The sequence below is a fragment of the Macrobrachium rosenbergii genome, chromosome 12, assembly GCF_040412425.1.
Source record: "Macrobrachium rosenbergii isolate ZJJX-2024 chromosome 12, ASM4041242v1, whole genome shotgun sequence".
Classification (NCBI taxonomy): domain Eukaryota; kingdom Metazoa; phylum Arthropoda; class Malacostraca; order Decapoda; family Palaemonidae; genus Macrobrachium; species Macrobrachium rosenbergii.
In genome coordinates, this window is record NC_089752.1 from 51084492 (window position 1) to 51110039 (window position 25548).

The 25548-nt window shown below is 43.5% G+C and overlaps 1 protein-coding gene across 1 annotated transcript; it reads right to left on the reverse strand.

Annotated features, from left to right (window-relative positions):
* Window positions 1-633: 633 nt before the first annotated feature.
* On the reverse strand, window positions 634-12554 carry LOC136843656 (facilitated trehalose transporter Tret1-2 homolog). Its single transcript, XM_067112207.1, has 7 exons — window positions 12417-12554; window positions 10996-11104; window positions 5226-5360; window positions 4756-4953; window positions 1800-1897; window positions 1310-1579; window positions 634-956 (listed from the first exon to the last, which is right to left on the reverse strand). The coding sequence occupies exons 4-7, from the start codon at window positions 4883-4885 to the stop codon at window positions 774-776; spliced, it is 681 nt and encodes a 226-aa protein (XP_066968308.1). The 5' UTR covers window positions 4886-4953; window positions 5226-5360; window positions 10996-11104; window positions 12417-12554; the 3' UTR covers window positions 634-773.
* Window positions 12555-25548: the final 12994 nt, after the last annotated feature.

The following is a 25548-nucleotide window of genomic DNA, read 5'->3' on the forward strand; positions in this document are numbered from 1 at the left end:
TGAATACAATCTTGATGCCTGTGAAAGAAGAAATACACGGTACATAAATTGAGGAAAGATAAATAATTACATACACAGTTTAAATGACTGAATTTAAGTGACCTGGCCCGTCAGGTGTGACGAATTGCAGATACAAAGAAAATGGGCCGTCACCAAAGAAAACTTGCTCAGCAGGGACTTTACAAATTCAGCAGCACCTAGAGATTAACGGGGACTTCTCTCACCTAAGGTTGTGAAAGAGAGAGAGAGAGAATGTGCGTGGGCAAACATTTCCCACAGTGACCCTTATTTCCTTGTTTTCTTCCCTGGTCGCCTACCAGTGACATCAGAAAAATGCGCAGTAACACAGGGACGGGCTAACCCTGTACTCTACATTAGTAATCCTGAACTGCACCAGTAGGAGTCAGACTCGGAAGAAGGTCGACTAACCCCATCTGACGTCATGATGAGCAGAAAGTATGACTTGGAATCAGAATGGGTCTAAGGAAAAGTACGCAGTTAGTCGTAAAACGCCACATGCCGGGACCTCTGGTCACCGTAGATATACCTAAATGTATTCAGATGGAATACAACATATGACACACTACAGTACATCGCAATGATAGGGCACAAGGGAGAGAATTTGAATGCGAAGTGCAATTGCAAACTGGTAGGACTAATTTTGCTAGCAGGGACAACAGATAGCTCATGAGGAGTCTGGCGAAAATGTTGTTATTTCTCACAACAAGCTGCAACTGTGAGATGTGGTCCTTTCTTTCCTTCCTAAAGAAGCATCAACCGATATATTCTCCACTGGTTTCTCTGATGAAGAAGAACGTGAAAATTACTCCAACGACGCAAGAACAAGAGTACATTGCAAAGACGCCAGCCCCAGTCATCACTTCGAGCACTGGGGTGTAAAACTGGAGAAGTACGAATCCCGAGAGAGTGAAAACGGAGTAGCAAATGCTTATAGCCTGTAAGAGGGAAAGAACACGGATTGCATGGAGCACGTAACCTTCAAGGTCAGCCATACTTCAAAAAGGTTATAACAGCAATGTCTAAACAGTTCCTATAATTATAGCAGATCAAATTATTTATCAAAGTTTATCTATCGGGCACTGCATATTTAATGCAGAGGCGAGATCAAATTGCAATGAAAACTAAATCATTTGACAAAGTACCTTTAATGGTTTAAATGACTCAGAACACCTTATGAGTAGTATATATTTTGGTTGTTTACAATCCTACAAAAATATAGCTATCAAGAAATTATTTCAGGCTTAGAGCTTTTACGATAAAAAAAGAAAGACTTTGCATAACAAAATACCTGAGGACGAAGAAAAGTGGGGAAATATTCACTGCTGAGAATATAAGGAACTGGGACAACTCCTACAACCATGGCTGCCTGGGAAATCACCAAGCAGACAACGGGGATCCAACCGTATGGGTTAGTCTCCTCTTGCGTACCGTCACTGACAATGCCGGAGTAAACAGCCATTACTGCCAAGGGAACACTCATGATGCCGAAGGACATCATCAGGCTGTTTCTTCTTCCTAGTTTATCTACTAGGGTGCTTGCAAATAAAATCGCCACAAACTGCAAGAAATACGATCTTGAGGGTTATCTGGATTAGAACTTTAATGTTATTTTTTTGCACTGAATGGAGATACATACGAGTATCTTGTTCATGTTTATCAGTGCTGAAGAACTAATTTTTAAGGGTCATAGTGCATAAATTTCAATCTGCCGTGATTACATTTTTTCCAAAAGATATAAAGGTTTCATGTCTAAATAATATGTTACGCTTAAATCTCACCTGGACAATTGTAACTATGTCAGAAGCTATGTGGCTGTCAACGCTTGATCCCGACTCCTTAAATACCCTCAAAATATTGAACAATATGAGGTAACATCCTGCAATAAGGAGAAGAAATAGTAGGGGATACTGAAAATATTTTGTACAGAGAAAGAATTATTTATCTCTCTCTCTCTCTCTCTCTATAACAGTGATTAAAGTGGCCAGCTTAACATAAGAACAAGTGCTTTATTCATGACTTTACTATCGTGTTCTTTTACTACTATGTACTAATAAATGGTTACTGGAGTTGCTGGAAGCTACAGATCGGCCTTTATTTAATGTTGATAGACTGGATTTTACTTGCCCAAGACAGGGCTCAGTTCTAGAAAATTCTTAGTGGAAAAATTTGCCGTGAAATCTACTTGAAGGAATTTCGCCTCAGAAATTTCGCGGAATAGGAAAAATGCAAGAACATTTTTGCCCTAAAACAATTATTTGTGATAAAAAGTGTGGTTTCTGAAATTGCCTTTCCTTTCAAACTAACCAAGTTTGGCTTTCTAAGTTGCTGATAAGTAAACAACCAATAAGGAAATCAAATAATTATTTTTACTATGATCAAATGAAAATACGTAGACCATTTATAAAATACTTTGTGTTAAGAAAATATCCTTTAAAAAGATTCGTTATTTAAGAACATACATAAAATAAAACAGAAAAAATGTAATAATTCAAAAGTGTGCAGATTCATGCAATACTACGTATATAGTCTCTTTTCTGCACTTGGTGTACCCAATTACTTGTCGTTGCAGTCTTGTGTTGATATCACTATATGCACCTTTTAGATTTCCTTCTCGTCTCTCGATCTAAGTCACACTTTTTCTTTCTTACTAAAATCTCTTCCTTTTTAGATACGAAAATAAGTTTCCAAGATTTGGATGCATATTTGTCATTGAGCTTTGCAGTGCATTATGGTAGCCTTCTATGCTGTTGTTCGTTCTGCTTCTATTAAACTTTCGTTCGAAAACATTCCATAATGCAATAGGAAAAATGAGCTCCACTCTTCGACGTGGCTCTACTCTATCCCGTTTCTCCTCTATATAGTGCATTTCGAAATAAGATACTAATTCTTGGGGCAAATCGTCATCATCTGATAACTCGATAAATCCGTCAATAACATCTTGCACAGGAAAGAAAAGCTAATGCGGTCAAACATTTGATTTAGTTGTTGAATTCTGTGTCTGTTTGATATAGCGACTTTAAACAAGATCCACAATGTGCCTATAAATGTGTTTGCCATATGAAATAAGCAACCTGTTAACTTTGTTGTTGAAAATACAGCAGAAAGGTGTTAATACTAGCTTTCAAATCGACCATCAAGGTTGTAATGATGGGCGTAAAGTCCTTCAAAGGCACTGAAAAGTCTCTGTAAGTTACTTGAGATTTGTCAGGTACCAAGACAAAAAATCATAGTATACTAATATTCTTTATAACAATATGTAATGTGAACAATTGGTAATATCTCTGGGCTGCATTTAAGCGTGCGTCCGCCCAGTCCTTGTTTTTCTCAGGTCATCTAGCCCAGCTTTGTGCAAAAACTAAAATTCTGTCTGAACAATCTTCCCCCACTATCGTATAATAAAAACTGATCACCATTTTCAAGAAATCTATATTCTCCTGGTATAATATACCCACTTCTTCCGGTTGGGATCGGAGCTTGATTTTCCTTTTCCAGCCTCTAATACCATGACAAATGTGCTTTAGTGGTAGCAAGCCACATTTTGAATCTAAACTAGATGCAACTTCGGCAATTAAGGACCGTGAAGAGGTTTGTGAATTGGTGGCTGCTGATTCATTTTTTCTTTTTGTAGTAAACTTTAGGCTTAAAAGGATGGGCAGGATGGCAATGCTCGCCGACTGTTTTGCATATAGATACACTATCATCTTCCAACCCAGTATGAACTCTTGCTTTACATCCCATAGAATCACACTTCAATATGTTTTCTCACCGTATTTTCGATCCCTAATCGGTAAATATAGTTAAGATCTTCAACTAATTTCAGTCCTCCTCTACTGGCTTCCATTTGATAGACCATGCGTCTTGGGTTGGCTGCCTACAAAAACTGTAACCGATATATAAAGAACTTTAAAGTAAAAAAAATAATTACTTGGTTGTTTGAAAGCGATAAATGGTACTTCAGAAACCACACTTTTAAAGTAAAAAAATAATAATTACTTGGTTGTTTTTGGCGATAAAAATGGTACTTCAGAAACCACACTGTTTTTATGCAAATACATGTTTTTACGGCAAAAATTGCCTTGCCTTGCGGCGATTTTTCTATTAAATAAATTTCCCTATTCGGCAAAATTTCTGAGGCGAAAATTCCTGTAGTGATATTTCCTCGGCAAATTTTCCTCGAATTTCCCGGACACGACAGAACTTATTCTTATGGGTTTCCATGAAATTTTCGAGACATTCAGGCATGATTCTGCCACTCTCAGCCTTTAATATACACAATTATTTTTCCCGTGGAAAAACTGCAAATTTAGAAATAGATATTAATTGGACATCTGCATCAGTTATTAAAAAATATATAAATCCGATATATCATTAATTTAGGTATAAATACTTGTATTCAATAAAGTTCAGTATTTCCTGTTTCTGACGGGAAGATGCTCTTCACTCTAGACGGGAAGAAACCTGAGCAAAATAGTGGCCTCCCCACGCTAACGTTCAGGTGTGCCGGTACAGGTTGTTTCGACGCAGGCATATTGACTGAGATTAACTATTTGCTCAGGCCACATGTGCAAGCATAAAAAACTGTGCAAAGTTGTTCACATTAACATTCAGGTGTGCCTGCACAAGTCGACTGAGCAGGCAGACCTGCTCAGGTATACCTGAACATTAGTGGTGGCAGGTATACCTGAATATTTGATGTTTGATCAGTTTTCCCTCAAGTCTTTCAATCACACAAACCTGTAAAATGCAACAGGACGAATAAAGTGCAGACTTGAGCCAGGTCTGTGATCACCTCACGGGCGAACAGCTCCCTCCAGAGTGAACGATTTTCTTTGGTTATTTGATTCATGTCTTTGTAGACTTGCATTTCAGCATCGATGTCTGCGTGTTTCCCCCGAAGTCTGACCAGTGTTGTGCGAGCATCTTCCTCTCGACCTGAAAATTGTGAGTTGAAAATAAGAGATTTACATCCATCGTGGATTAGCTGGAAATGAAAGCAATATTACAAACAAAAACCTCAGATGTTATGGTAGTATGTTAATGATATAGCTTAAAACTGTCGCAAAATTAAAGTTGAGTTTAGTACAGCTCCATTAAAGAATATTCAGCAATTTGTTCAATGAGCCATTGCAAAGGCTTATCCACTACTCACATTGGTCTAATATTTATCTCGAACACAGCTAAAGTACTGGAAATACAGGATTTACCTTCGATAATTAAAACACTTGGGCTCTTGGGCAGCCAGACTATGGCTACAAGAGATAGGACCTGGAAAATCACAAGCAAAAGCCCAATCGTGTAGTACCTGAAGGCGAGGCTAAGAACCAGTGTCACCACCTGACCTGGAGCGATAGAATAAAAAAAATGAGAGCAAAAAGATGAATTTAAAATGGCTGGATTATCTCAAAATGATTGTTTGTTATGGTAATGAAAGGTTTTTTTAATATAATTCTGTGATAGCACATCATAACTTTGAATGTAAATGGCTCCTTTGTCATCTAGGCGGTACTACGTTTAAAGCAATTCAAGGAGTTAGCTTGTGTTAAACCTTTATCCTTTTTAGATGTACAATATAATTAACTAAACTTGTATTAATTCTAGTGAATATGTTCGTTTCCATTCTTTAAATGTTTACTCTTCTTATAAACTATTAATGTTGTATCTTCTTGTTGACATGTTGCAGGAAAGGAGGTCCTAATGGAAGATGGAGAGCCTACCTGCATTTGAGAAGACTTGATAGACAGAGGAGCAAACGAAAGTAAGGCACAAGATATAAACACCTGGATGAGGCTTATGAAAAACAGCGTCATCGACCAGGAATTAAACTGAGAAGAAGATGAAGGAGCTGATTTTTTTCTTGCTTTCTCCCTAGTTACAAAAAAAAAAAAAAAAAAAACTGAATAAAACTCTTGGCAACTAACTATTTCCATGAAAGATAGGGCAGAGTGTCGACAAAATCTTCTGCAGGGATTTTGCCAACAAAACCTCCTATCTAGTCAGTTTAGAAATCAGTGGAAATTGCAAACGAGTGTGATGATTTGGATGGTGATTCATCAGTGATGTGGAAGGCTTATGCGATGGTTCTGATTTGAAATGACATTGTTATTTCCTTTGTTATATGTCCTTTGTTGTTGGGGAGTGCGCTGTATGTTGCCCTTTGGTTAATTAGAATTCTGGAACTAAGAAATTTGCTTACAGTAACGTAGTTGAAAACTTGAGATTTTTGAAGAAGACGCCCTTGGTGAAGCCAAGCTTTGTCGCTCGCCACTCATCTTCTAGATGCAAAGTAGACAAGACATGTTTTGTGTATGTGTGTTCTGGACGACTGTCCTTGCTAGATTGACTATGCCTTTGGTAATTATAGTGTTTTAATCCAAGTTAATCAACGCCCATTTTAGCTTTGTATTGATGTGCAACATATCATGAAACAACACAATATTAGCAAACCCGAATGGTAAAATTCAGGCTCGATTATACTTCGATTTCAATGATTTTGTAACAAAATTAACGTAACTTTTGCCCCATGAATTCATCCCCACATGTTCCGGAATTCGTCCTTTGTTAGTTCAGCGTTCTTGGTTGTAAACCCAGTGTGAGGTTCAAGACAACAGGTCTGGGTATGACTGATTTATTTCTCAGAAACCAGGTATACATTGAGGAATGCGGACGGAAAGGAAGTGACCGACCTGTGGATTCCCATGTCACGCATTTGGACAAGAACTTGCGTTTGTTAGGTGACATATAAATAAGAATAATTTGCGTTACAATAAACGTACAAAGTAGTTACATACATTGGCAGAAAGGCCGGACAATAATGCGTATGGAGAGATACATAAAAAAAAATATGAAATAATAACAGGTAATATACATGGCGTGATTAATGCAGAAATGAAGAGGCGTTTGACACCTTTACTAGTACTCCCCCCGAAAGACAATGATTACAGAGATAACTATTGGATGACATGAACATTAATCGCAGAGGCGCTGGGGGAACAGGAGGCGACCCCTTCTCTTCGAGAACAGTGGACGGGGGACAATGTCAACTGCTGGATCTGCCACAGCGCTGCCTATGGAGCACCCACGACCCCTCCTTGGCGGGGCAGCGGGTATGTCTGAGGGCGTGTTTTGAGGGGGGACCCTGGGATGTCTGCCTGCCTCCTCCTGGATTTCGCTGTCCAAAAGGAATGCTGTCGATGGAAACTCAATCCTCTCTGTCGAAGGTGCTGTAGCGGGTCTCTGCCGGCGACAACTTGTGACTGAAGAAGGCTAGAGGCCAGGGGCCACTGTTGACTACTTGCTCAAGCACTGCTCCGCAGGTGATGTTGCTGGCATTGGTGGTGAGTCTCAGGGAAGCGGTGGGGTTATGATGCGTTAAGGTGGCGGCACTTGTGAGGGCTGTCTTTGTCTCCTTGAATGCTTGCTGTTGCGGAGCGCCCCACGTCAGTGCTTTTGGCTTGCCCTTCAGGACTCCGGTCAGAGGATACATGATGCAGGCGATACCTGGGATGAATCAGCGATAGTAGTTTACCATGCTGAAGAACTCTTGAAGGGCCTTGATTGTCTGCGGTGTTGGGAACTTTTTCATTGCTTTCACCTTGGAGGCCATGGGGCATACTCCTGCTGGGGAGATCTTGTGTCCAAGGAAGTCTATTTTTTTCCCACCCCGAATGTGCATTTGTCAAACCTGATAACTAATCCATTCTCCTGCAGGCACTTCAGGACGGTGCGGACGTGGCAAAGGTGTTCCTCTGGGGACCTGGAGAAGATAAGGATGTCGTCTATGTAACAGACGCAGAAGGTCAGTTCCCCAAGGAGGGTGTCCATCAGGTGTTGGAATGTGGCCTCTGCATTCCTGAGGCCAAAGGTGGAGTAGGAGAAGGTGTACGTCCCAAACGGCGTGATGATGGCTGTCTTCAGGACATCGTTAGGATGCACAGGAACCTGAAAGTATGATTTTAGCAAGTCCATCTTTTTGAAGACCTTGGCCCTGTGAAGGGCGCTTGTTAGGTCTTGCATGTTTGGCAGTGGGTAGTGGTCTGGCGTGGTGACTAAGTTCAGGCGATGGTAGTCTCCACAGGGCCTCCAGGAACCATCAGACTTCTTTACCATACACAGGGGAGATGCCCACAGGCATGATGCTTTGGTACAGACGCCTATCTGTTACATTTCAGCGAAGGCCCGTTTGGTGTCTTGTAGTTTTTGAGGGGGCAGGCGTTGGAACTTGGCATAAGTTGGGGGGCCTGTTGTAGTGATGTGGTGGTAGATGCTGTGCTTGGCACTGGCCCTCGGCAACTGGCGGAGCTCTGGTTTAAAAACCTCCAGAACTCCTGGAGGAGGGTGGTGTAATTGTTCGAGGCTGTGAAGCAGACGGCGGGCATCCCCGGTCCGGTGGAGAGTGGTCAGGAGTGGCAGGTTCCTGAGTCGAGGAGGCATTGCCTGCCAATGTCGACCAGGAGTCCGTGGTGTCCCAGGAAATTGGCGCCCAGGAGAGGGAACTTGACCTCTGCGATTACAAAAGGCCAGTGATACCTGTGTCCCAAGATGGAGATTGTGCGTGTCTTTGTTCCATAGCAGTGGATGGGGGTTCCGTTCACGGCTACCAGGGAGGTCATGGAGTCAGCTGTCCAGGCATAGTCCTCCTCCGATGGCAGGAACACCAACTGCATTGCACCCGTGTCAACCAGCAGGCACCGCTCTGATATATCATCTCTGATGAAGAAACCTGCTGGTCGCAAGTCATTGTATTTGGCGGCCATTGCTGTTACTTGTGGCCACCCTTCTCGTTTTTTGTGAAAACAGGGGGTTCTGCAGTTCCTGGCACTGGGGTCAAATCTTCTGTGGAAATAGCACCACACCGGGTTCGTCCACGGCCTCTGCTCCCTTGGCGGTGCTCTCCTCCTGTAGTTTGTGTTTGTGTTCTCTGGGTTGTCATCCTCCGACGTCAGGATACAGGCTGCAAGGACGGCGGCTGCTAGGGCGGCAGCGCGCTTGGAGGCCTTAGTGGCTTCGTAGATTTTCTGGGCGACGTCGACCAGCTCGTCCATGGGAAGGGCATCTGCATCAGTAATTTGGCCCCTCACCTCCTGTGGAAGGCGCCACAGGAATATTGCTCTTGTCAGGCTGATTTCCTTCCTGAGCCCATTTGCATCGATGCCCGGCAGTGTTACTAGACCCTGCAGTTCGTCCAAGGTGTCCCTGGGTGATGTTTCCCCCAGGGGCTGGGTTAATAGGTCTAGGGCGAGCTGCACTCTCTTGGGTACGGGTGTGGAATACGTTTGTAACAGCTTATCTCGCAAGGCTGTGTACGTGACCTTGTCTGGCTGTGAGTCAAGCCATGGGGTGATCTTGTTGAAGACCTCTTCAGGTAGCGTCGTCATGGTAACATCTACCTTGCTGTTCTCATCTGTGAAGCACACCTTGTGGAAGTGAGCATCTGCACGCAGAAACCAAGATGCTGTATTCTGGCGCAAAAACAGAGGGGGAGCTTTACCGCATCTGGCTTTGTGGGCGAAAGTGGCATGCAGACAAGTTCTGTGTTTTCGGATTGCGACTGTAATTCAGACTCTGCCATCTTTACTTTCACACACCAAAACGCGAGTACGCGCAGTATTTAGTCCGCTAATGGTGTTAGAATTCGAGTGGTCGACGTGAGTTGTGAAAGGCGAGGGCCAAACCGTTCGAAATGCCAAAATGTACCCTTGTGGGGACGCCGTTATTAGTCTGTTAATGGGATGCGATTCCTCCAAGGAAGGAGCTTTCAGAGGCCTAGACTGTGTTGCCGTTTTGAGTCTGTTAAAGGCTCTCTGAAGGTAAATGCGTCCGTATTTAGTCCATTAATGGCGGGGCCAAGCCCGCATGGTTACCTGTCGCTCCTCGGGTCACCAGTTGTGAGGTTCAAGAAGACAGGTCTGGGTATGACTGATTTATTTCTTGGAAACCAGGTATACATTGAGGAATGCGGACGGAAAGAAGTGACCGACCTGTGGATTCCCATGTCACACATTTGGACGAGAATTTGCGTTTGTTAGATGACATATAAATAAGAATAATTTGCGTTACCATAAACGTACAAAGTAGTTACATACATCAGTGGAAAGGCCGGACAATAGTGCGTATGGAGAGATACATAGAAAATATGAAATAATAACGGGTAATATACATGGCATCATTAATGCAGAAATGAAGTGGCGTTTGACGCCTTTACACCAGCTATAGTTTGGATTAACGTATATTTATTGTATATTTGCATGTAATTTTCCTATTAACGTAGTATTATATAGCTTGGTGTGTTGTTTTTGTAAATTTATTTTTTAATGAGAAAATTTCAGCGTTTTTGTTTTACCACCCTGTTGTACTGGCGGAATAGCCATAGTCAATGGGGAATATCTTTCCTTGTCGGGTGTCGAACGATATAAAAATCGAGGAAAATTCTTGACACAGAGAAATCATATTCCAAATCTTAACGTACAAGCACGGGATATTCAAGCAAATTGCAGTTTCATTTGATGGATAAAATAAACCTCGTCCCTAATCTGGGACCACACAGCAATTCATTTTTGGTCCTGTGTTGATTTTTCATTGTACAGTATCAGCTAACATGGGTGACATCTTTGCTTTTCACTACGGAGTAAAATAAACATCAACACTGGCCTTTCTAGGAAGTCTCACAGTTTTCCTTCAACAAGTCCATTTTCATTTATGGATTATATCAAACTGAAAACAAGCCTGATTCTTGTACAAGCGATGTTCGTGTGTCTGATCTTATGAATGATATATCTATAAAACATATAATTTACTTGGATGTTAGGCCTAGTATTTTGTAAATTCATTTTTTACTGACATCGGTGTAAATTTCAATATGCAGAAATAACCTACAGCAAATTATTCACCATGCAAGACGTTAATAAGATAAGACTAACTCTTCCGTGGAGGGATTCGTCAAGTTTCTCCAGCCTTCCTACTTAGAAAAGACCTTACCTGCATAGATGCCACTGTTGGCGATGTTAGTGATTAGCTAGATCAACAATTTCGACCACGTACGTGTTGTTGGCAGAATGATAGGCCACAGGCCAGCCCGGATATAACCCTGTTATAAAGATATCATCATCATCATCAACATGAGAATTTATCTCACCATCCATTCCCTCCTTAGTTCCATCTACTAATATCATTTGGTATTTTTTATAGCCTGATTAACTATAAAGGTTGTGCCATAACTGTTTGAAGATAGACTTTTCTTTAAATTCCTTCTTAGATATCCAAGTTTTCGCATATTCGTTTTTTGGGTCCTCGATGCCAAAGAGGCATAGATATTTATAACATTAGGCAAAAAATATGACCATTCAAGTCGAATAGATCCCCGCAAAAGGCAATGTTACTATGAAGAGCTAGAGGGGCCGTTCAAAAATTACGTAACTCCTTATGGGGGAGGTGGGTATGGTGAAATGTTATGAGTGTAAAAGTGACATTACAAAATAACAAAGCATAAGATATGCATTTTCAGATTTTTTCCTTTGTTTCTTTTGAAAAGATTACTGTAAATGTAGTGGACAAAGAATGACACCTCCAGTTTCTTTGTTAATTTTAGTAATACTAGAATGGGTATTTAATTTTTTTGCATAATTATATGTTTCAAAATATCACAAACTCAACCCTTGTTTGTACTGCAACATTTTTTTCTGTTGATTAATGACACAGAATAATATCTATCCCAGGACTCGATATTCTCTATTTTATGCATAAATATGACTTACAAAATATCACAAATTAAATTAATCATCTTCTAAATATGGCATGAAGTACATTTTCATTTCAGAAAATTTATCTGCATCTTACTTTAATATACAATATAAATATTAAGAAAAACCTTAGTAATAATTTCCAGGCATTAAGCTAGACTTTAATATATTATTGCATCAAAAAAAAACACTAATTTGAAAGTTACTAGCTGATGTTATACTTTTCTAGGGAGATCTGGGCATGTGTTATGAGGCTTTAAAGGGGATCCATAAAATTATCCAAAAAACAGTGTTACTTTAATGTTTCAACGGCCCCAGAGAGGTAAGAATAAATAATGAACCATTCCTCCTGAGGCTGGCGAAGAGCTGCCATTTCAGTCTTGTTGGGTCGGGAAAGGTAAGGTTATCAAGTGAATTTAAAGCCACAAAGCTATTGAAATAAAAATTAAAAGTTTTTGCGAAACATTCTTTATAAAACGTCCAAAGGAGAGTAATGTCTTAATAAATAAAGAAGCAAAATTCGTCATGCAAAAGGAAACAAATACATTTTAACGTTTACATTACACATCCACAATTATTATGTTCTCGGGAATATATCATAAGAGAGAGAGAGAGGGGGAGGGGCCGAGGTTCACGTGACCTTCAAATTTCATTCCTTACCTGAAAACGAGCATTACATTCCGTCATGTACAAAGGCAGTTCCGATCCAGCCCACTATTGATACCAGCCCAGATATAGCCATACATGAACGACGTCCCAAGTGGTTCACCATTACAGCCGCCAGACACGCACCGGGTAATGATGCTAAAGTCTTCAGGCTATCTGGAAATAGCCATAGGCCAATATATCACAAGCTGAGGAGGAGCAAAACGAGGACTGCCCTTCAAGTTAAGGAAAAGTAAATAGTGATACACAAAAAACTCTTATTTCAACATTAAACCTCTACCCCTTAACAGATGGTGGCTCCAAAGAGAGTAAAATAAGATAATAGTCACAACCATATCAGCCTCGTCCGTCACTTCAAGTGGAAACAAACATAGTTGTAAGTATGTTAAAGTCACCATTCGGCGCCAGGATAGTGTTTGGGCGCCATTACTCAAGTCTCCGCTGAGCTTGTTTTCTTTGGTGACTTCCCGTTCTCTTCAAGCTCAATTAGTCACGCCTAAAACGTGCCAGGTCACGCATTTTAATCATTTTTACTTTATGGTATTTATACGAATGTCACACATTGTGTATCACATGTTTCTTCATTCACAGGCATCAAGACTGTATCTATATTGTAGCTCTGTGTGTTTTGTATTGTAATTTGTACTCGTTCACTGTATTATTATTGTTTATTGTTTCGACCTCAGGTCACAGTCAATTCCATTGTCTCACGGCCCGGCGTCAGTGGCCGCAATATAAACTGCCTGGATCTATAATAAAGCAGCAATAACCTTTACCTGCTCGTTTCTTTGACACCTTACAGTGGTGACCCCGGAGTATCCTCGAGCCATTACGGACTCACACGGCGACTCAGTCTTGGCTCCAGGATTTCTCCAAAACGCTCTTAGCGGCCTAAACACGGCGCTGTAACCAGCGTTTGAGCGTGCTGACTCGTCGGCGTACCCACCAGCATCACTAGCGGAACCACGGCGCCGCAAAAGTGCGTACTGGAAATGCCCCCACTGGGGGTCAAAGGAGGCGAGCATGGACGCGGATATCCCTCCTTCATGCAGTTAATGCGGACCCCGCTGACTCCGGTTTACCTACTCCCCATCACAGCGCCCGCCCCGCAGCCGAGGCCCTCCCGCAACTCCACACCAGCGCCCAGAACACACAACGGCCGGGCAACACAATACGCGGGCCGCCCTCACGGATAAAGCTGCCGCCGTTTACGGGGGAACCCATCGATATGGCTGCGCGGGTGGAGGAGCCACTTCAGAGTCGCAGGACCTCACGGGGACGAAATCCTACAGGCCGACACAGTGCTCAACGCCCTTCCGAGGAGTGGTACAACAAACTCATCTCCGGTGACCAACAAACACCCTCACATACAGCACCACAAAAAGTTCCTCCTAAGCTTGCTCCCCTGCCCCATCGCCGAGCGGGCCGCCGGTGCTATCGACCTTGCCAATAATCCACGCCACGACCTCAATCCAAGAGACGCAGGGCATGGTCGTGAGATCTCTGTCAATACCAGTCTTGGGTGGCACAAACAAGCGGCAGGAGATAAGCTTCATCGGAAATCTTCCTTCGCCAACTCCTCCCGGAAGTACGCAACCAGATCGCTCACCCCTACACCATGCCTGTCGAGGACCTCAGAGGCGGCACAACACCTCACAGACTCCGTCAAGGCTTCGGTCAGCTTGGCTAAAACCGGCCATCACAGCCCGGTCAGCTCCAACCACCAGCCTGAAGAGGGCGTGCCGAGCAAGCCCCGTCGCTCAACCGCCAAAATCGCCAAGGCCGCCATGGGCGTCCACTGAACCACAGCAGGCGATGTGGTCCCGGGCTTTTGTCGCTACCACAAGTGGTTGCAACCAGACACCAGAGGGACGCCACGAAACTGCCTGCCAGGCCCTGCTCGTTCAACCGTTCAAAACGGGGTGGCGGCGGCCAGCAGGACGGGAGACCGACGCCCTGGCGGCGAAGACTCCACCCAGGGCCTCAAAGTCGGATAGGTTTTACGTCCGGGCGACACCGTCACCGGCAGGATGATGCTGGTCGACACAGGGAGCGCTGGGAGTCAGATGGGTCTTCCCAGCATCCAGTCCATGGGCCTCCCTCCACATGGTGCAGAAACCCGGCCTGCCTTCCTGGCGGCTCAACATTGCAACGGAGCCCGACCACTACCCTCTGCCCAATATGCAGACCACGGCCTCCTTTCACGGGCCAAAATATTCACTAAATTGGACCTTCTTAAATCTTATTTCCAGGTACCTGTTGCCAGAGGACATACCAAAGACAGCCATCATCACTCCTTAGGGTCCTATGTGGCGCCTTCTCCACCTTCGGGCTGAGGAGCGCGGGCCACCTTCCAGCGGCTCATGGACAGCATCCTGGGGACCTAAAATTCTGCGTCTGCTACGTCGGCGACATTCTCATATTTTCCAGGTCTCACAGCGAACACCAGAGGCACATCAAGCAGTCCTCCAGCGCCTCCAAAGAAAACGACCCGTCAGTCCGTTTTGACAAGTGTACCTTCGGCGTCCAGAAAGCAGAATTCCTGGGTCACGAGGTGTCTCGACAGGCGTCCGCCCTCTTACATCGAAAGTGGCCGTGGCCAAGTTCCCGACACCCACCTCCATCAAGGCCGTCCAGGGTTCCTTGGGATGGTAAACTTCTGAGCGGTTCATCCCGGGATCGCGCACACCACGGCCCCTGACGGAAGTCCTAAAAAGGTCAGCAGAAGTCCCTGTCTTGGGGACCCAGCCAGCAGCAGGCCTTTTCCTGACGAAGGCCGCCCTCACCAAGGCAACCGCCTTGGCACCAGGATCCCAGGCTCCCCCTCCAGCTGACGACAGACGCCAGTAACGTTGCCTGCCGGTGCTGTTCTGGAGCAAATCATCAACGGGCGCCCCCAGCCCATCGCCTTCTTCAGCAAGAAGTTCAGTCCCGCAGAGTCCCGCCAGCACCTTCGACCTTAGGGAACTCTGCACGAGCAATACGCTGCAGCGAGTTCGGCACTTCAAGTTCCTCCCTGGAGGGGACACCCTTCACAATCTTCACAGACCACCAGCCACTGGTTCACGCCTTCATGAAGCAGGGGACATGGTCTTCCAGACAGCAGCGCCACCTCAGCCATAGCCGTTTTGCCTGTTCCGTCAGGTACCTCCCCGGCAAGAAAATCCCGTAGCAGGCGCCCTCTCCAGAGTCGGGTTGAACGAGTGCAGCTTGGTGATTACCAGGACTTGCCAGAGAACAGGCCGCTGACCCAGAAACCCCAGCCACCGCAGACCGCCATCACATCCCCTCAAGTGGCGGGACGTGACCTACGCCCGAGGCCCCAGCCTGCTCTGTGACATCAGCACAGGCCAGCCCCCCCGCCAGTTTCCAGCCTCACGCCGCCGCCAGGTATTCGACATCATTCACGACCTCTCACCTCCGGCGGGGACCACGGCCAAACTGCTTTTTCAAAAAAGTTCGTCGCGCGGGTGCAAAAAGGAACGCCACAGCCTGGGCAAAACAGTGCCTGCAGTGCCAGACCAGTAAAGTGGGTCGTCACCGATGATCGGGGTATGAGTTCCCACAGCCAGGCGCCGCTTGACCACATCCACATCGACGTCGTGAGCCTTCCCCATCAGGCGGATCAGATACCCCTCCTCCGACGTGGTAGACCGTTCGACCAGGTGGCCCGGCCACGCCCATGCAAGAAGCCACCGCCAGCGCCAACGCGCCGAGGCCCTGCTCCAGTTGGGTTAGCCGGCCGGGCGTCCCAGACCACATCACAACCGACAGGGGCCCCTCCCTCTCCGAGTTGTGGTCTGCCCTGGCTCAACTGCTGGGAACCACGCACACCACCACAGCGCATAACCCAGCGGCCAACGGCCTGGTTGAAACGGTTCCACAGGGTCCTTAAAGTCATCCTCATGGCCGGCTGCCGCCGAGGACTGGAAACATCAGCTGCCGTGGGTCCTCCTCGGGTTGAGGACCGCCCCTCAGAGCGACGGCACCCCATCCGCAGCTGAACAAACCTATGGGGAACCCCTCGTGGTGCCGGGAGCTCGTGACAGATGATCGCCACTCCCCATCTCTGCAGAGGCTCGCCGGCGTGGCAGCAAATTAACCCTTGCAGGCGCTCATATCGACAGAGCAACCACCTTCATGCCGCCACAGCTATCATCCGCCACCGCGTCTTCGTCGAGTCGGCGCCCGTCCGTCCACCACTGCCAAGCCTACAGGGGACCCTTCGTGCTGGGAGGCGGAACAGCAAAGCGTTCGCTGGCACTCCCCAGGCAGAACGACTGGGTTTCCATAGACGGCTAAACCCGCTTCCTGTCGGAGAGTCCCGGCAGCTGACGCCTTTGCTTCCGCCCAAACGCACTCCAGCACCCTCACCCCGCAGGCGCCGAGCCGCCCAGGAAGGGACGCCCAAACAGCAGCCCTCACAGGCGGAGGCCCCTCAGTTATCTTCAGGGCCGCGGCACCCTTCAGCGTCCACCAGGTACAGGGGGATTAATCAGACGGCGTCCCCTCGTCTTCAGGGGAGTATTTGTAAAGTCACCAGTCCGCGCCAGGATAGTGTTTCGGCGCCATTGATTAAGTCTCCGCTGAGCTTGTTTTCTTTGGTGACTTCCCGTTTTCTTCAAGCTCAATTAGTCACGCCTAAAACGTGCCAGGTCACATATATTTAATCATTTTTACTTTATGGTATTTATACGAATGTCACACATTGTGTATCACATGTTTCTTCATTCACAGGCATCAAGACTGTATCTATATTGTAGCTCTGTGTGTTTTGTATTGTAATTTGTACTCACGTTCACTGCATATTATTGTTTTTATTGTTTCGACCTCAGGTCACAGTCAATTCCATTGTCTCTCACGGCCCGGCGTCAGTCGGCCGCAATATAAGCTGCCTGGATCTGTAATAAAGTAGCAGTAACCTTTACCTGCTCGTTTCTTTGACACCTTACAAGTACTACTTGCAATACTACCTGTACACTATCAAGGGCTAATGGCTTTGATTCAAGAAGGAGCCTGCAATCCCGTTTTTTGGGCAGAGGGGTGACACCTGAAGATAACGGTTGGGAACCCTTTGTGAGGCTTCTAAATGGTGGCCACCTGCAACTACATATTTAAATAGTTTATTTAGCAACTGTGGTGGTAGCAAGCAGTACGATCTATACAGGAAATTGCTGTTCTGAAAAATCATAATCTTTTAGGATATAATTATAATGAACGGAACGGCTAGACAGCGCAGCACGCGGAAGGCTCTGGATCCTCAGTGGTGGACGGATATGGCTAAAAATTTTTATATACATATGAAGGTGGTTGCTATGTGTGTATGAGCAATTAGGCGAACTCATATCAACACTTCATCTTCAGGAAGTTAAAGTAATTCAAATATTGGAAGCAGAATAAGATTCAGGTATGAACTGGGAAATGAGAACCTAATATTTTGAGCTTTACTTTTATCGCAGTGTAAAGTACACAGAGAAAATTCAAAATCTTTATTTATATTTAACCTACATAATGAACAAAAGGAAGAACAATATGATGAGGTGAAATTTTCTCCGTTGAGGAAAATAGGTAGATAAGACAAAAGAGTTCAGCTTGAAGCTACGGGCATGAAAAACCTGTCTGGAGAAGGCCTTTGGCGCAGACTAATGATCTTCGTCATGGTGTGGCTTCGCCAATAAGACTTATGTTCTGTGAACTTCAAGTTACTAATAAGAGCTGAGCCCGACATTTGCTTCCTGTTAGCGTAAAGGAAACAACTGGGTCATTGTGCGTATTTTACATTTACTGGACTTCACTGAGGCACTAGATTTGCCCAGACATCTTTAAATTTGCTTTGCACCCCGTATTCTGACGAAATTTTTGATACAAAGTGGCTCTGGAAACTGTGTGGATTTGCACCAAATTCAGAAGATATCTTGTTCTAGTTTCTCCCATAAGTTTTATTTGAAACTATTATAGCTATCTTCACAGTTGAGAATTAGCCTTTAGCTCCCTAACAGCCAAAAGTACAGAAGTATCTCCATGTAATAAAAATAAACTGAATTTTAATTTTCTGGCGCTGAAAATCCGGATATTTACTTTCGCTACTTATGGTTCAAATATGTGTGTTTCTTCCCCCCTAAAACGTTAAGGAAATTATCAGCGATCAACATTAGAAAATTGGTGCTGTCTATATTGTTTTGTGACAAATGATATGCCATTCTCACAGATGAGAATTCGAAAGTAAACACTACCTATAAGTTCAAAAAGCCCGTAATTCCTAAAATGATAAATTCAACCATAATCATTCCTAAAATGATAAATTCAACCCTAGTCATTCCTAAAATGATAAACTCAAGCTTAGTCATTCCTAAAATGATAAATTCGACTCTAGTTATTTCTAAAATGATAAATTCACTGGCTCATTCCCCAAAATGATAAATTCAGTTAGCCCTTTGTTGGCCGAGGGGGGTTGAGCTCCCATGAACCGTCATTCGATGGGCTGGACGGTTGATTTGCCGAACCATACGGCTGATGCTTTCGATTAGAGGAATTTATTTCTGGTGACAGAAATTCATTTCTCGCTATAATGTGCGTTCGGATTCCACAATAAGCTGAGGTCCCGTTGCTAAGTAACCGATGTGGTTCTTAGCCAGAGACCGGAAAATAAGTGTAATCGCGATTGGGCCAGATGCAGAGCTGTTAATCAGCTCAGTGGTCCATGAGTAAACTGGAAGCTGGCCTCAACCCTATTCATTACTAGAAATGAACAAAATCTAATGTTATAATTTCGAAACTAAACATTTACGAAACACACACACACACAGACACACTCACACACCAAATGAGACCCCAATTCCTCCAAAACTGGAACGAGAATAAAAGGCCGTTAACTCATGTCGAACTAGAAAGCGGTGGGAAAGCAATCGGGAGCCGTGTAGTGCGTGTTCCAGGCGTTTTCTAGATCATGTAGGGGGATGACTGAGAGAAGGAGTTGAGATGCCCATACTCCACATCCCCACACTGACATTCAAAGCCAGCATGGTCTGGAATGTTTGTCAGAATTTGTAATAATAATAATTATTATTATTATTGTTTCATAACTGATGTTCCTGCTGTTGTTCTTTAAAATGTGATCATAAGTACGAAGAATGAAGGCCCCTAATCCGAGCTTTGAGACAGTACAGCATGTCCCTTGGTAAGGCTTGGCTTTTGTGGGCTTGTTCCATATGAATAGGGTTCATCTGAATAATAATAATAATAATAATAATAATATCATAATTATTATTACTATTAAGATGAATCCTATTCATATGGAACAAGCTCACAGAGGCCACTAACTTGAAATTCAAGCTTCCAGAGAAGATGGTGTTCTTTTGAAAGAAGTAACAGAAGGTAAAATGAGATACTGAAAGAAGAGATTAGTCTTTAGAAAAAAACCAACAAATTAATAAATAAATAGATGAAAATGTAAATCATTAAAATACAAGAACTGTTTTAGTAATATAAACGAGCAGGGCGGGTATCAGTTTCAACAACAATAGTATATTATGTTCCAAGGCTGTTCTATATCTTTTTGGAGGGAGTGACGCAAGCATACAGCGAAAGGACAATTGTGGGATTAAGATAATGGTTCATGAATAGTCTATGGCAATAATGACGTTTGCAGATGATACAGGTCTCACTGAGGACACCGAGGAGAATCTATAGGAACCAGTGGAAGTCTGGATGTCTTTGCAAAAAAGAAACTGTAGAGTGAATGTGACCAAGAGTAAGATCACGAGGGTTAATGGAAACCAAGAGGATGGAGCAATGAAGGGTGACCTGAATGATGGAAAGACGGAAGTACTTGATTAATACAAGTATTTGGGGATGAATATAACGGATAGGATAGGATGAGATACTATGCGGGTTACAGAATAGGTGAGGCAAGAAAGACTGCAGGCTGTGTACAGAAGACTAGGAAAAGACTTAGAATGTTTATGTAAGCAAAGGTGGGAATGTATGAACGATGTGCATATGCAGTTCGGATATTGTGTATACTACCTTTGGCGGGGCTATTGGGTTATCAATAAACAAACAAGAGTCCACAAACACAAACAGAGAGAGAAAGAGAGAGAGCCCATGCTCGCCTTTGACCCCTTACTGAGAGTGGGGAGAAATCTACGCACATGGAAACTAAATGATAGCTTCCAGAACGAGGACGCATCTTTCGTAATTTATACCCATTGATAAGGTCAAGTTCAATGACAGAAATAGCCATTTGAATAATAATCAAATGGCTGCACCTGTATGTAGTATATCAGGGCTCCGATTCCACCACTGTAAGGTGTCGCAAAGCAGAAGCAAAAGTTAGCTATTAATGCAAACCCATGTTGCAACTGACGTTCCTTTAATTCGACTTCCTATTGATTACAAGTCGTAAACAATAAACACTAAAGTGGTGAATGCATTTTTTCAAATGAGTATTAAAGTACAGCTCAATATACTACACTCCTCCACGCCTCAAGATGATACAGTAATGCAAAAATAAGTCCATAATTCTTTAACCATTCATAATGCAAAAATAAGTCCATAATTCTTTAACCATTCATAAGTAAAAATCAATATACCTTGTGAGTTTAACACATACAAGTTAAAGATTAAGATGGCGCCGATGGTGACTTTTACAAACGAACACCTTGCAAGGAATTTGCAGGACTTGGAAGCCCACACACGCTAGCTCCCAAATCAGGGTACCAAAAATCATTCTCATTTCTTAAAAGCTCTCTATTACTGTTATAACAACATTAGAAGTAACCTCATTTCACAGAAGAACTGTTCACAATATCAGAACTTTTGCTACACTAGTCTGAAACAATTGTTGATCAATAACATTTTCATTCAAAACATCAGAAACATAATTGTACATTCAGGTTCAATTTGTTTAAAGATTTTGGTCATAATGTCTGTGTACAACTGAACCATCATTACTAGCACACTTCTACATGAAATTGGTCAGTACATGCATCTACTACTCCAGGAATATTTGGTGGTACATACCTAGAATAGTTTTGACATAAAACGATCACCTCCTCACAGCCAGACTTTCCTACAAACATTAGGTTTATTTCCAATAATTTTTATCTGGTCACTTCTTGCTTCCTTATAACATGACTATCTACATTAGGCTTAGTGGTAAATCAAATTTGGTTTTACAACCCCTTGTCATTAACAACTCACATGGTGATTACAGTAATGTGGGGTGATGCGATAATTAAATAAAAATCTATGCAATAGGCCTACTTCCTCTGTGGTACCAATGCATTTCTTTAAAACACGTTTAAAAGTTTTGACTGCATTCTCAGCCAAACCATTTGTTGATGGATGGTATGGTTCACCAGTGATATGTCGTATGCCATTCATACTAACAAAATGGCTAAACTCTTCACTAGTAAAATAACTACCATTATCACTTACAAGTATGTCAGGAAGACCATGGGTACTGAAAACATGTCTTAACTTAGAAATATCACAATTTTTAAAAGTAAATTGTATTTTTCCTATCTATACAAACCCGAGGTCCTTTACATTAGGGATTACTTTCAGGTGTAGGCTGGAAACGGCCGCTGAACTTCAAACAAGGTGGTTAGGCAGTTAACTACCGTCCGGGAGGCGGGAGTACTGCCCGCCTGGATGTAAACATTCCAATTTGCCTTTCGGCCCAGGTATCAGATTGGGGGGTGGCATGAGGTGGACATAAAATGTAAAGGACCTCGGGTTTGAATAGTTAGGAAAAATACAATTTACTTTTAAAAATTGTGATTTGTTCCGACACAATATACAAACCCTTGGTCCTTTACATTAGGAGACTTACTGGTTGGAGGGAGGAATCTGAGTGAGTCTCCTGAACTGACTGGAGGGATGAATAAATTTGTTTGTATTTAGCATTTCCCAACGTTTTTGTGAGAGAGAGAGAGAGAGAGAGAGAGAAGAGAGAGAGAGAGAGAGAAGGTAAGTGTAATTGTCATTAGTGAGTGCCGGTTGTTGGAAGAGGATAATGGGTCTTTAGTTGAGTTTGTTTATGGTGTTGTCTGTCTGTGCAAATGTAAAATGGAGTTTTTCTGTTTTGAGTGAGTCTTGAGCTGGAGTTCTGTGCAAGGCGGAATTGATGGAAAAAAATTGTATGCTTCATGAGTCGTGTGTTTTCCGTTGGATGTCATTGTTGTCTGTGCATGTGTCTCTTCCTTTTGCTCGTTTTTTTGGGTTGAAGTCTGTTTTTTGGTTTTGTTTGTGTAATTTTGTCTACTGTGTTGAGTTTTGATCGTGGACACGTCATCCATCTCCCAGCAACCGAGGATCAAGTGAGTATTGTATGTGGTTATATGTTCTGTGTATCTGTGTTGTGTATTGTTTTTGTGTTTTTAAAACCAAAATCACACATAATATTTGGCGCCCAACGTGGGGCTGCTGGTACTGCAGCTGCAATTGAGATTGGTGGCTGGTAGTGTGACTGAAGAGAAGGATGGAAGAGGAACTGGTGAGGTTGAGAGAGGAGAATAGGCCTACGTGGTTGAGGGTGAGAATGAGAGATTGAGAGTCAGTTGGAGGAGATGGGAATGCTAAGAAGTGCAAAAAGAAGAAATGAAAGGGGAGATGATCTAAAGAGTCAGAAGAGAGAATGGAAGAGAGGGTGGATAAATGTTGGAGGGAATGATGAAAAGTGTGGAAGAAATGATGAAAGGTATGTTCAAGGGTGTTTTTGGAGAAGGGCTGTTGGAGGCAGGTCCTCTGGAACGTATGAAGGGTAAGAGAAGAAAGAAAAGGAGTTAAGAAGTGAATGATCCTCAGCGAAGTGATGAAAGTGATGTGGGAATGTTGTAGAAACGAGAGAATTCTCCAGACAGGGTAAGGAAAAGGGGAATGAAAAGCAGGGGGAGCCAAGGAACAGAGGGAAAGTAAGGATAAGTCAAATCTTCAAAAAAAAGGAAGAAGGGAAAAGGTTAAGGAAACTGGTTAGAAGGGTAAGGAAGTGGGAAAGGCAGGAAAGAAGGGAGAGGAAGTAAAGGCAGTAGTGATAGTGAGGTGGATGGAGGTGAGTGGATAAAAGTGGATAAAAGAGGGGGAAGAAGAGTGTAATGAGTAAGATGAATGTAAGTGCCCCATCAGTGGACTCTTTGTATTCGGACCATGTTGCTTGTATGAAAGGACAGAGTGAAAGTAGCTTTAGTGAGTGAAAGTGAGAAAGAAAGTGAAAGAAGCTATGTATGTGAGGGAGGTAGCTGAGTGTGAAAGGTATAATGAGTATTTAAGTAGGGTGTGCATGATTTCTTTAGGAGTATGAAAGGTTTTGTCAGGATAAGTATGGGAAAGTAAGAGAGTGTGGGCACGAGTAGTTAGGAGAATGTTGACTGAAGTTTTTGCTTGATATGTATAGGAGGAGCTCCATGAGTGTGGGGATGTTGTAGTATGACAAGGTGAAAGCTAGACTAGTTGAGCAAGCGAGGCGTATGAAGCCCAGTGTTAAGTATAAGAGGAAGAATGAATTTGATGAGGCAAGAATGAAAGCTGGGGAAAACCTTGTCACTGTATGCTTGTAGGCTGGAGACGTTGGCAAGGGAAGAAGTTTGGGGATGATGGGATAGATGAATGTAAGGAGTGCTTTTGCAGTTGTTAGGGACAGTGCCAGATGGAGTTAGAGAATTTGTGAACTTGAAGCGGAAGGAAAAGAAAAGATGGACGAATGAAAGGTTGACTTGGGGGAGAATTTTGGAAATTAGAAGATTATGAGCTTGACAGGGTTATAAAAGAGAGCAGAAGTGTAAGTGTAATGGCTGGGGTAGATGAGAGAGTGCCAGAGTTTGGAAGCTTTAGGGATGCAGTGTTGAGGGACCCAATGAGAATGGCCGATAGTGTAATAGATAGGAGTGTAAGAGCAAGTAATATGGAGGTGCCAGTGAGGATGAATGGTGGGTTTGTAAAGGAACAACAGGTTGGACGGGTTAGGGATAGTAGTAGTGTACAAAGGGGAAGGTCCGGTGAGTGGAAGTCGGCTGGTTTTAGATGTGGAAAGGAAGGACATACAAAGAATGAGTGTGCAGTGGGCTTTAGGAGCGTGTTTCGGTTGTGGGCATATCTGGACATTTGGTAAGGAGTGTCGAAAGATAGGGGTTAAATGCTACAGGTGTGGACAGGTGGGTCATATTGCTAAGGTTGTAGGGGTACCCTAGTGAATGTAATATGTGGCAACTGTGGTAAGAATGGGCATTATACAGGAGAATGTGTTTTCAGAACCGAGGCGAAGTGTGACGAATGTGGAATGGAAGGGCATGTATCAAGTGTATGTGAGACGAAAGAGGGTGACTGTGACAGTGGGAAACTGAGTGTGAAGGGGTTCACATGGGTGGATCCTCTAGGATGCAAGCGGTGCGTGTGATGCATGTGCGTGATGGGGTTGTTGCATGAGGGAGGTTTTGCTGGAAAAGACTGGCGAGTGCATGAGTAAATGACAAGAAAAGTAAAATGTTGTAAGGGAGTAAGATTGATTGCCTTAGTAGATACGGATGTAGTATGAATGTCATATTTAAGAATGGATGAGAAATTGAGGAATACGTGTGAGATTAGGAATTGTCAGGGGAAGTAGAGAGGATTGGAAATTTAGGGGTAGCAGTGGTTGGAAGAGTGTGTGAACGGTTAGAAATTGGGGGTGTAGTGATGGATGAAAGTGATTTTTGTGTGATTGAGAGTAGTCAGAATGATAAATATGATATTTTATTGGGATGTGAGTTTTTTGAAAAAATGTGGGATGGTGGTCCGTCCTAGTATGAAATAATTGAATTACGTATGAAAGGGGATGTGTTTGAGGATTTGTATTTGGGAAGGATGGTAGGGTTGAGCAAAAATTGTGGAAGAGAGTGCCTGTAATTGCGACAGAGGGTAAAAAGTGCCACATGAGATTGGAGAAGTTGTGAGTGTGAAAGTGGCATGGCCGGATAGCCAACAATGATAGGTGTGAGTATGTGGTTGAGGAATAGACATAAATAAATTAGTCAGGGCAAATGTGTGTGTATATGATGGGGTTTTTGAACATGGGGAGATCCGAGGGTATATATAACGTCATTGCGAGTGTCAGGAAGAAGCGAGTCCGAGGAATATGTGAGGGAGATTG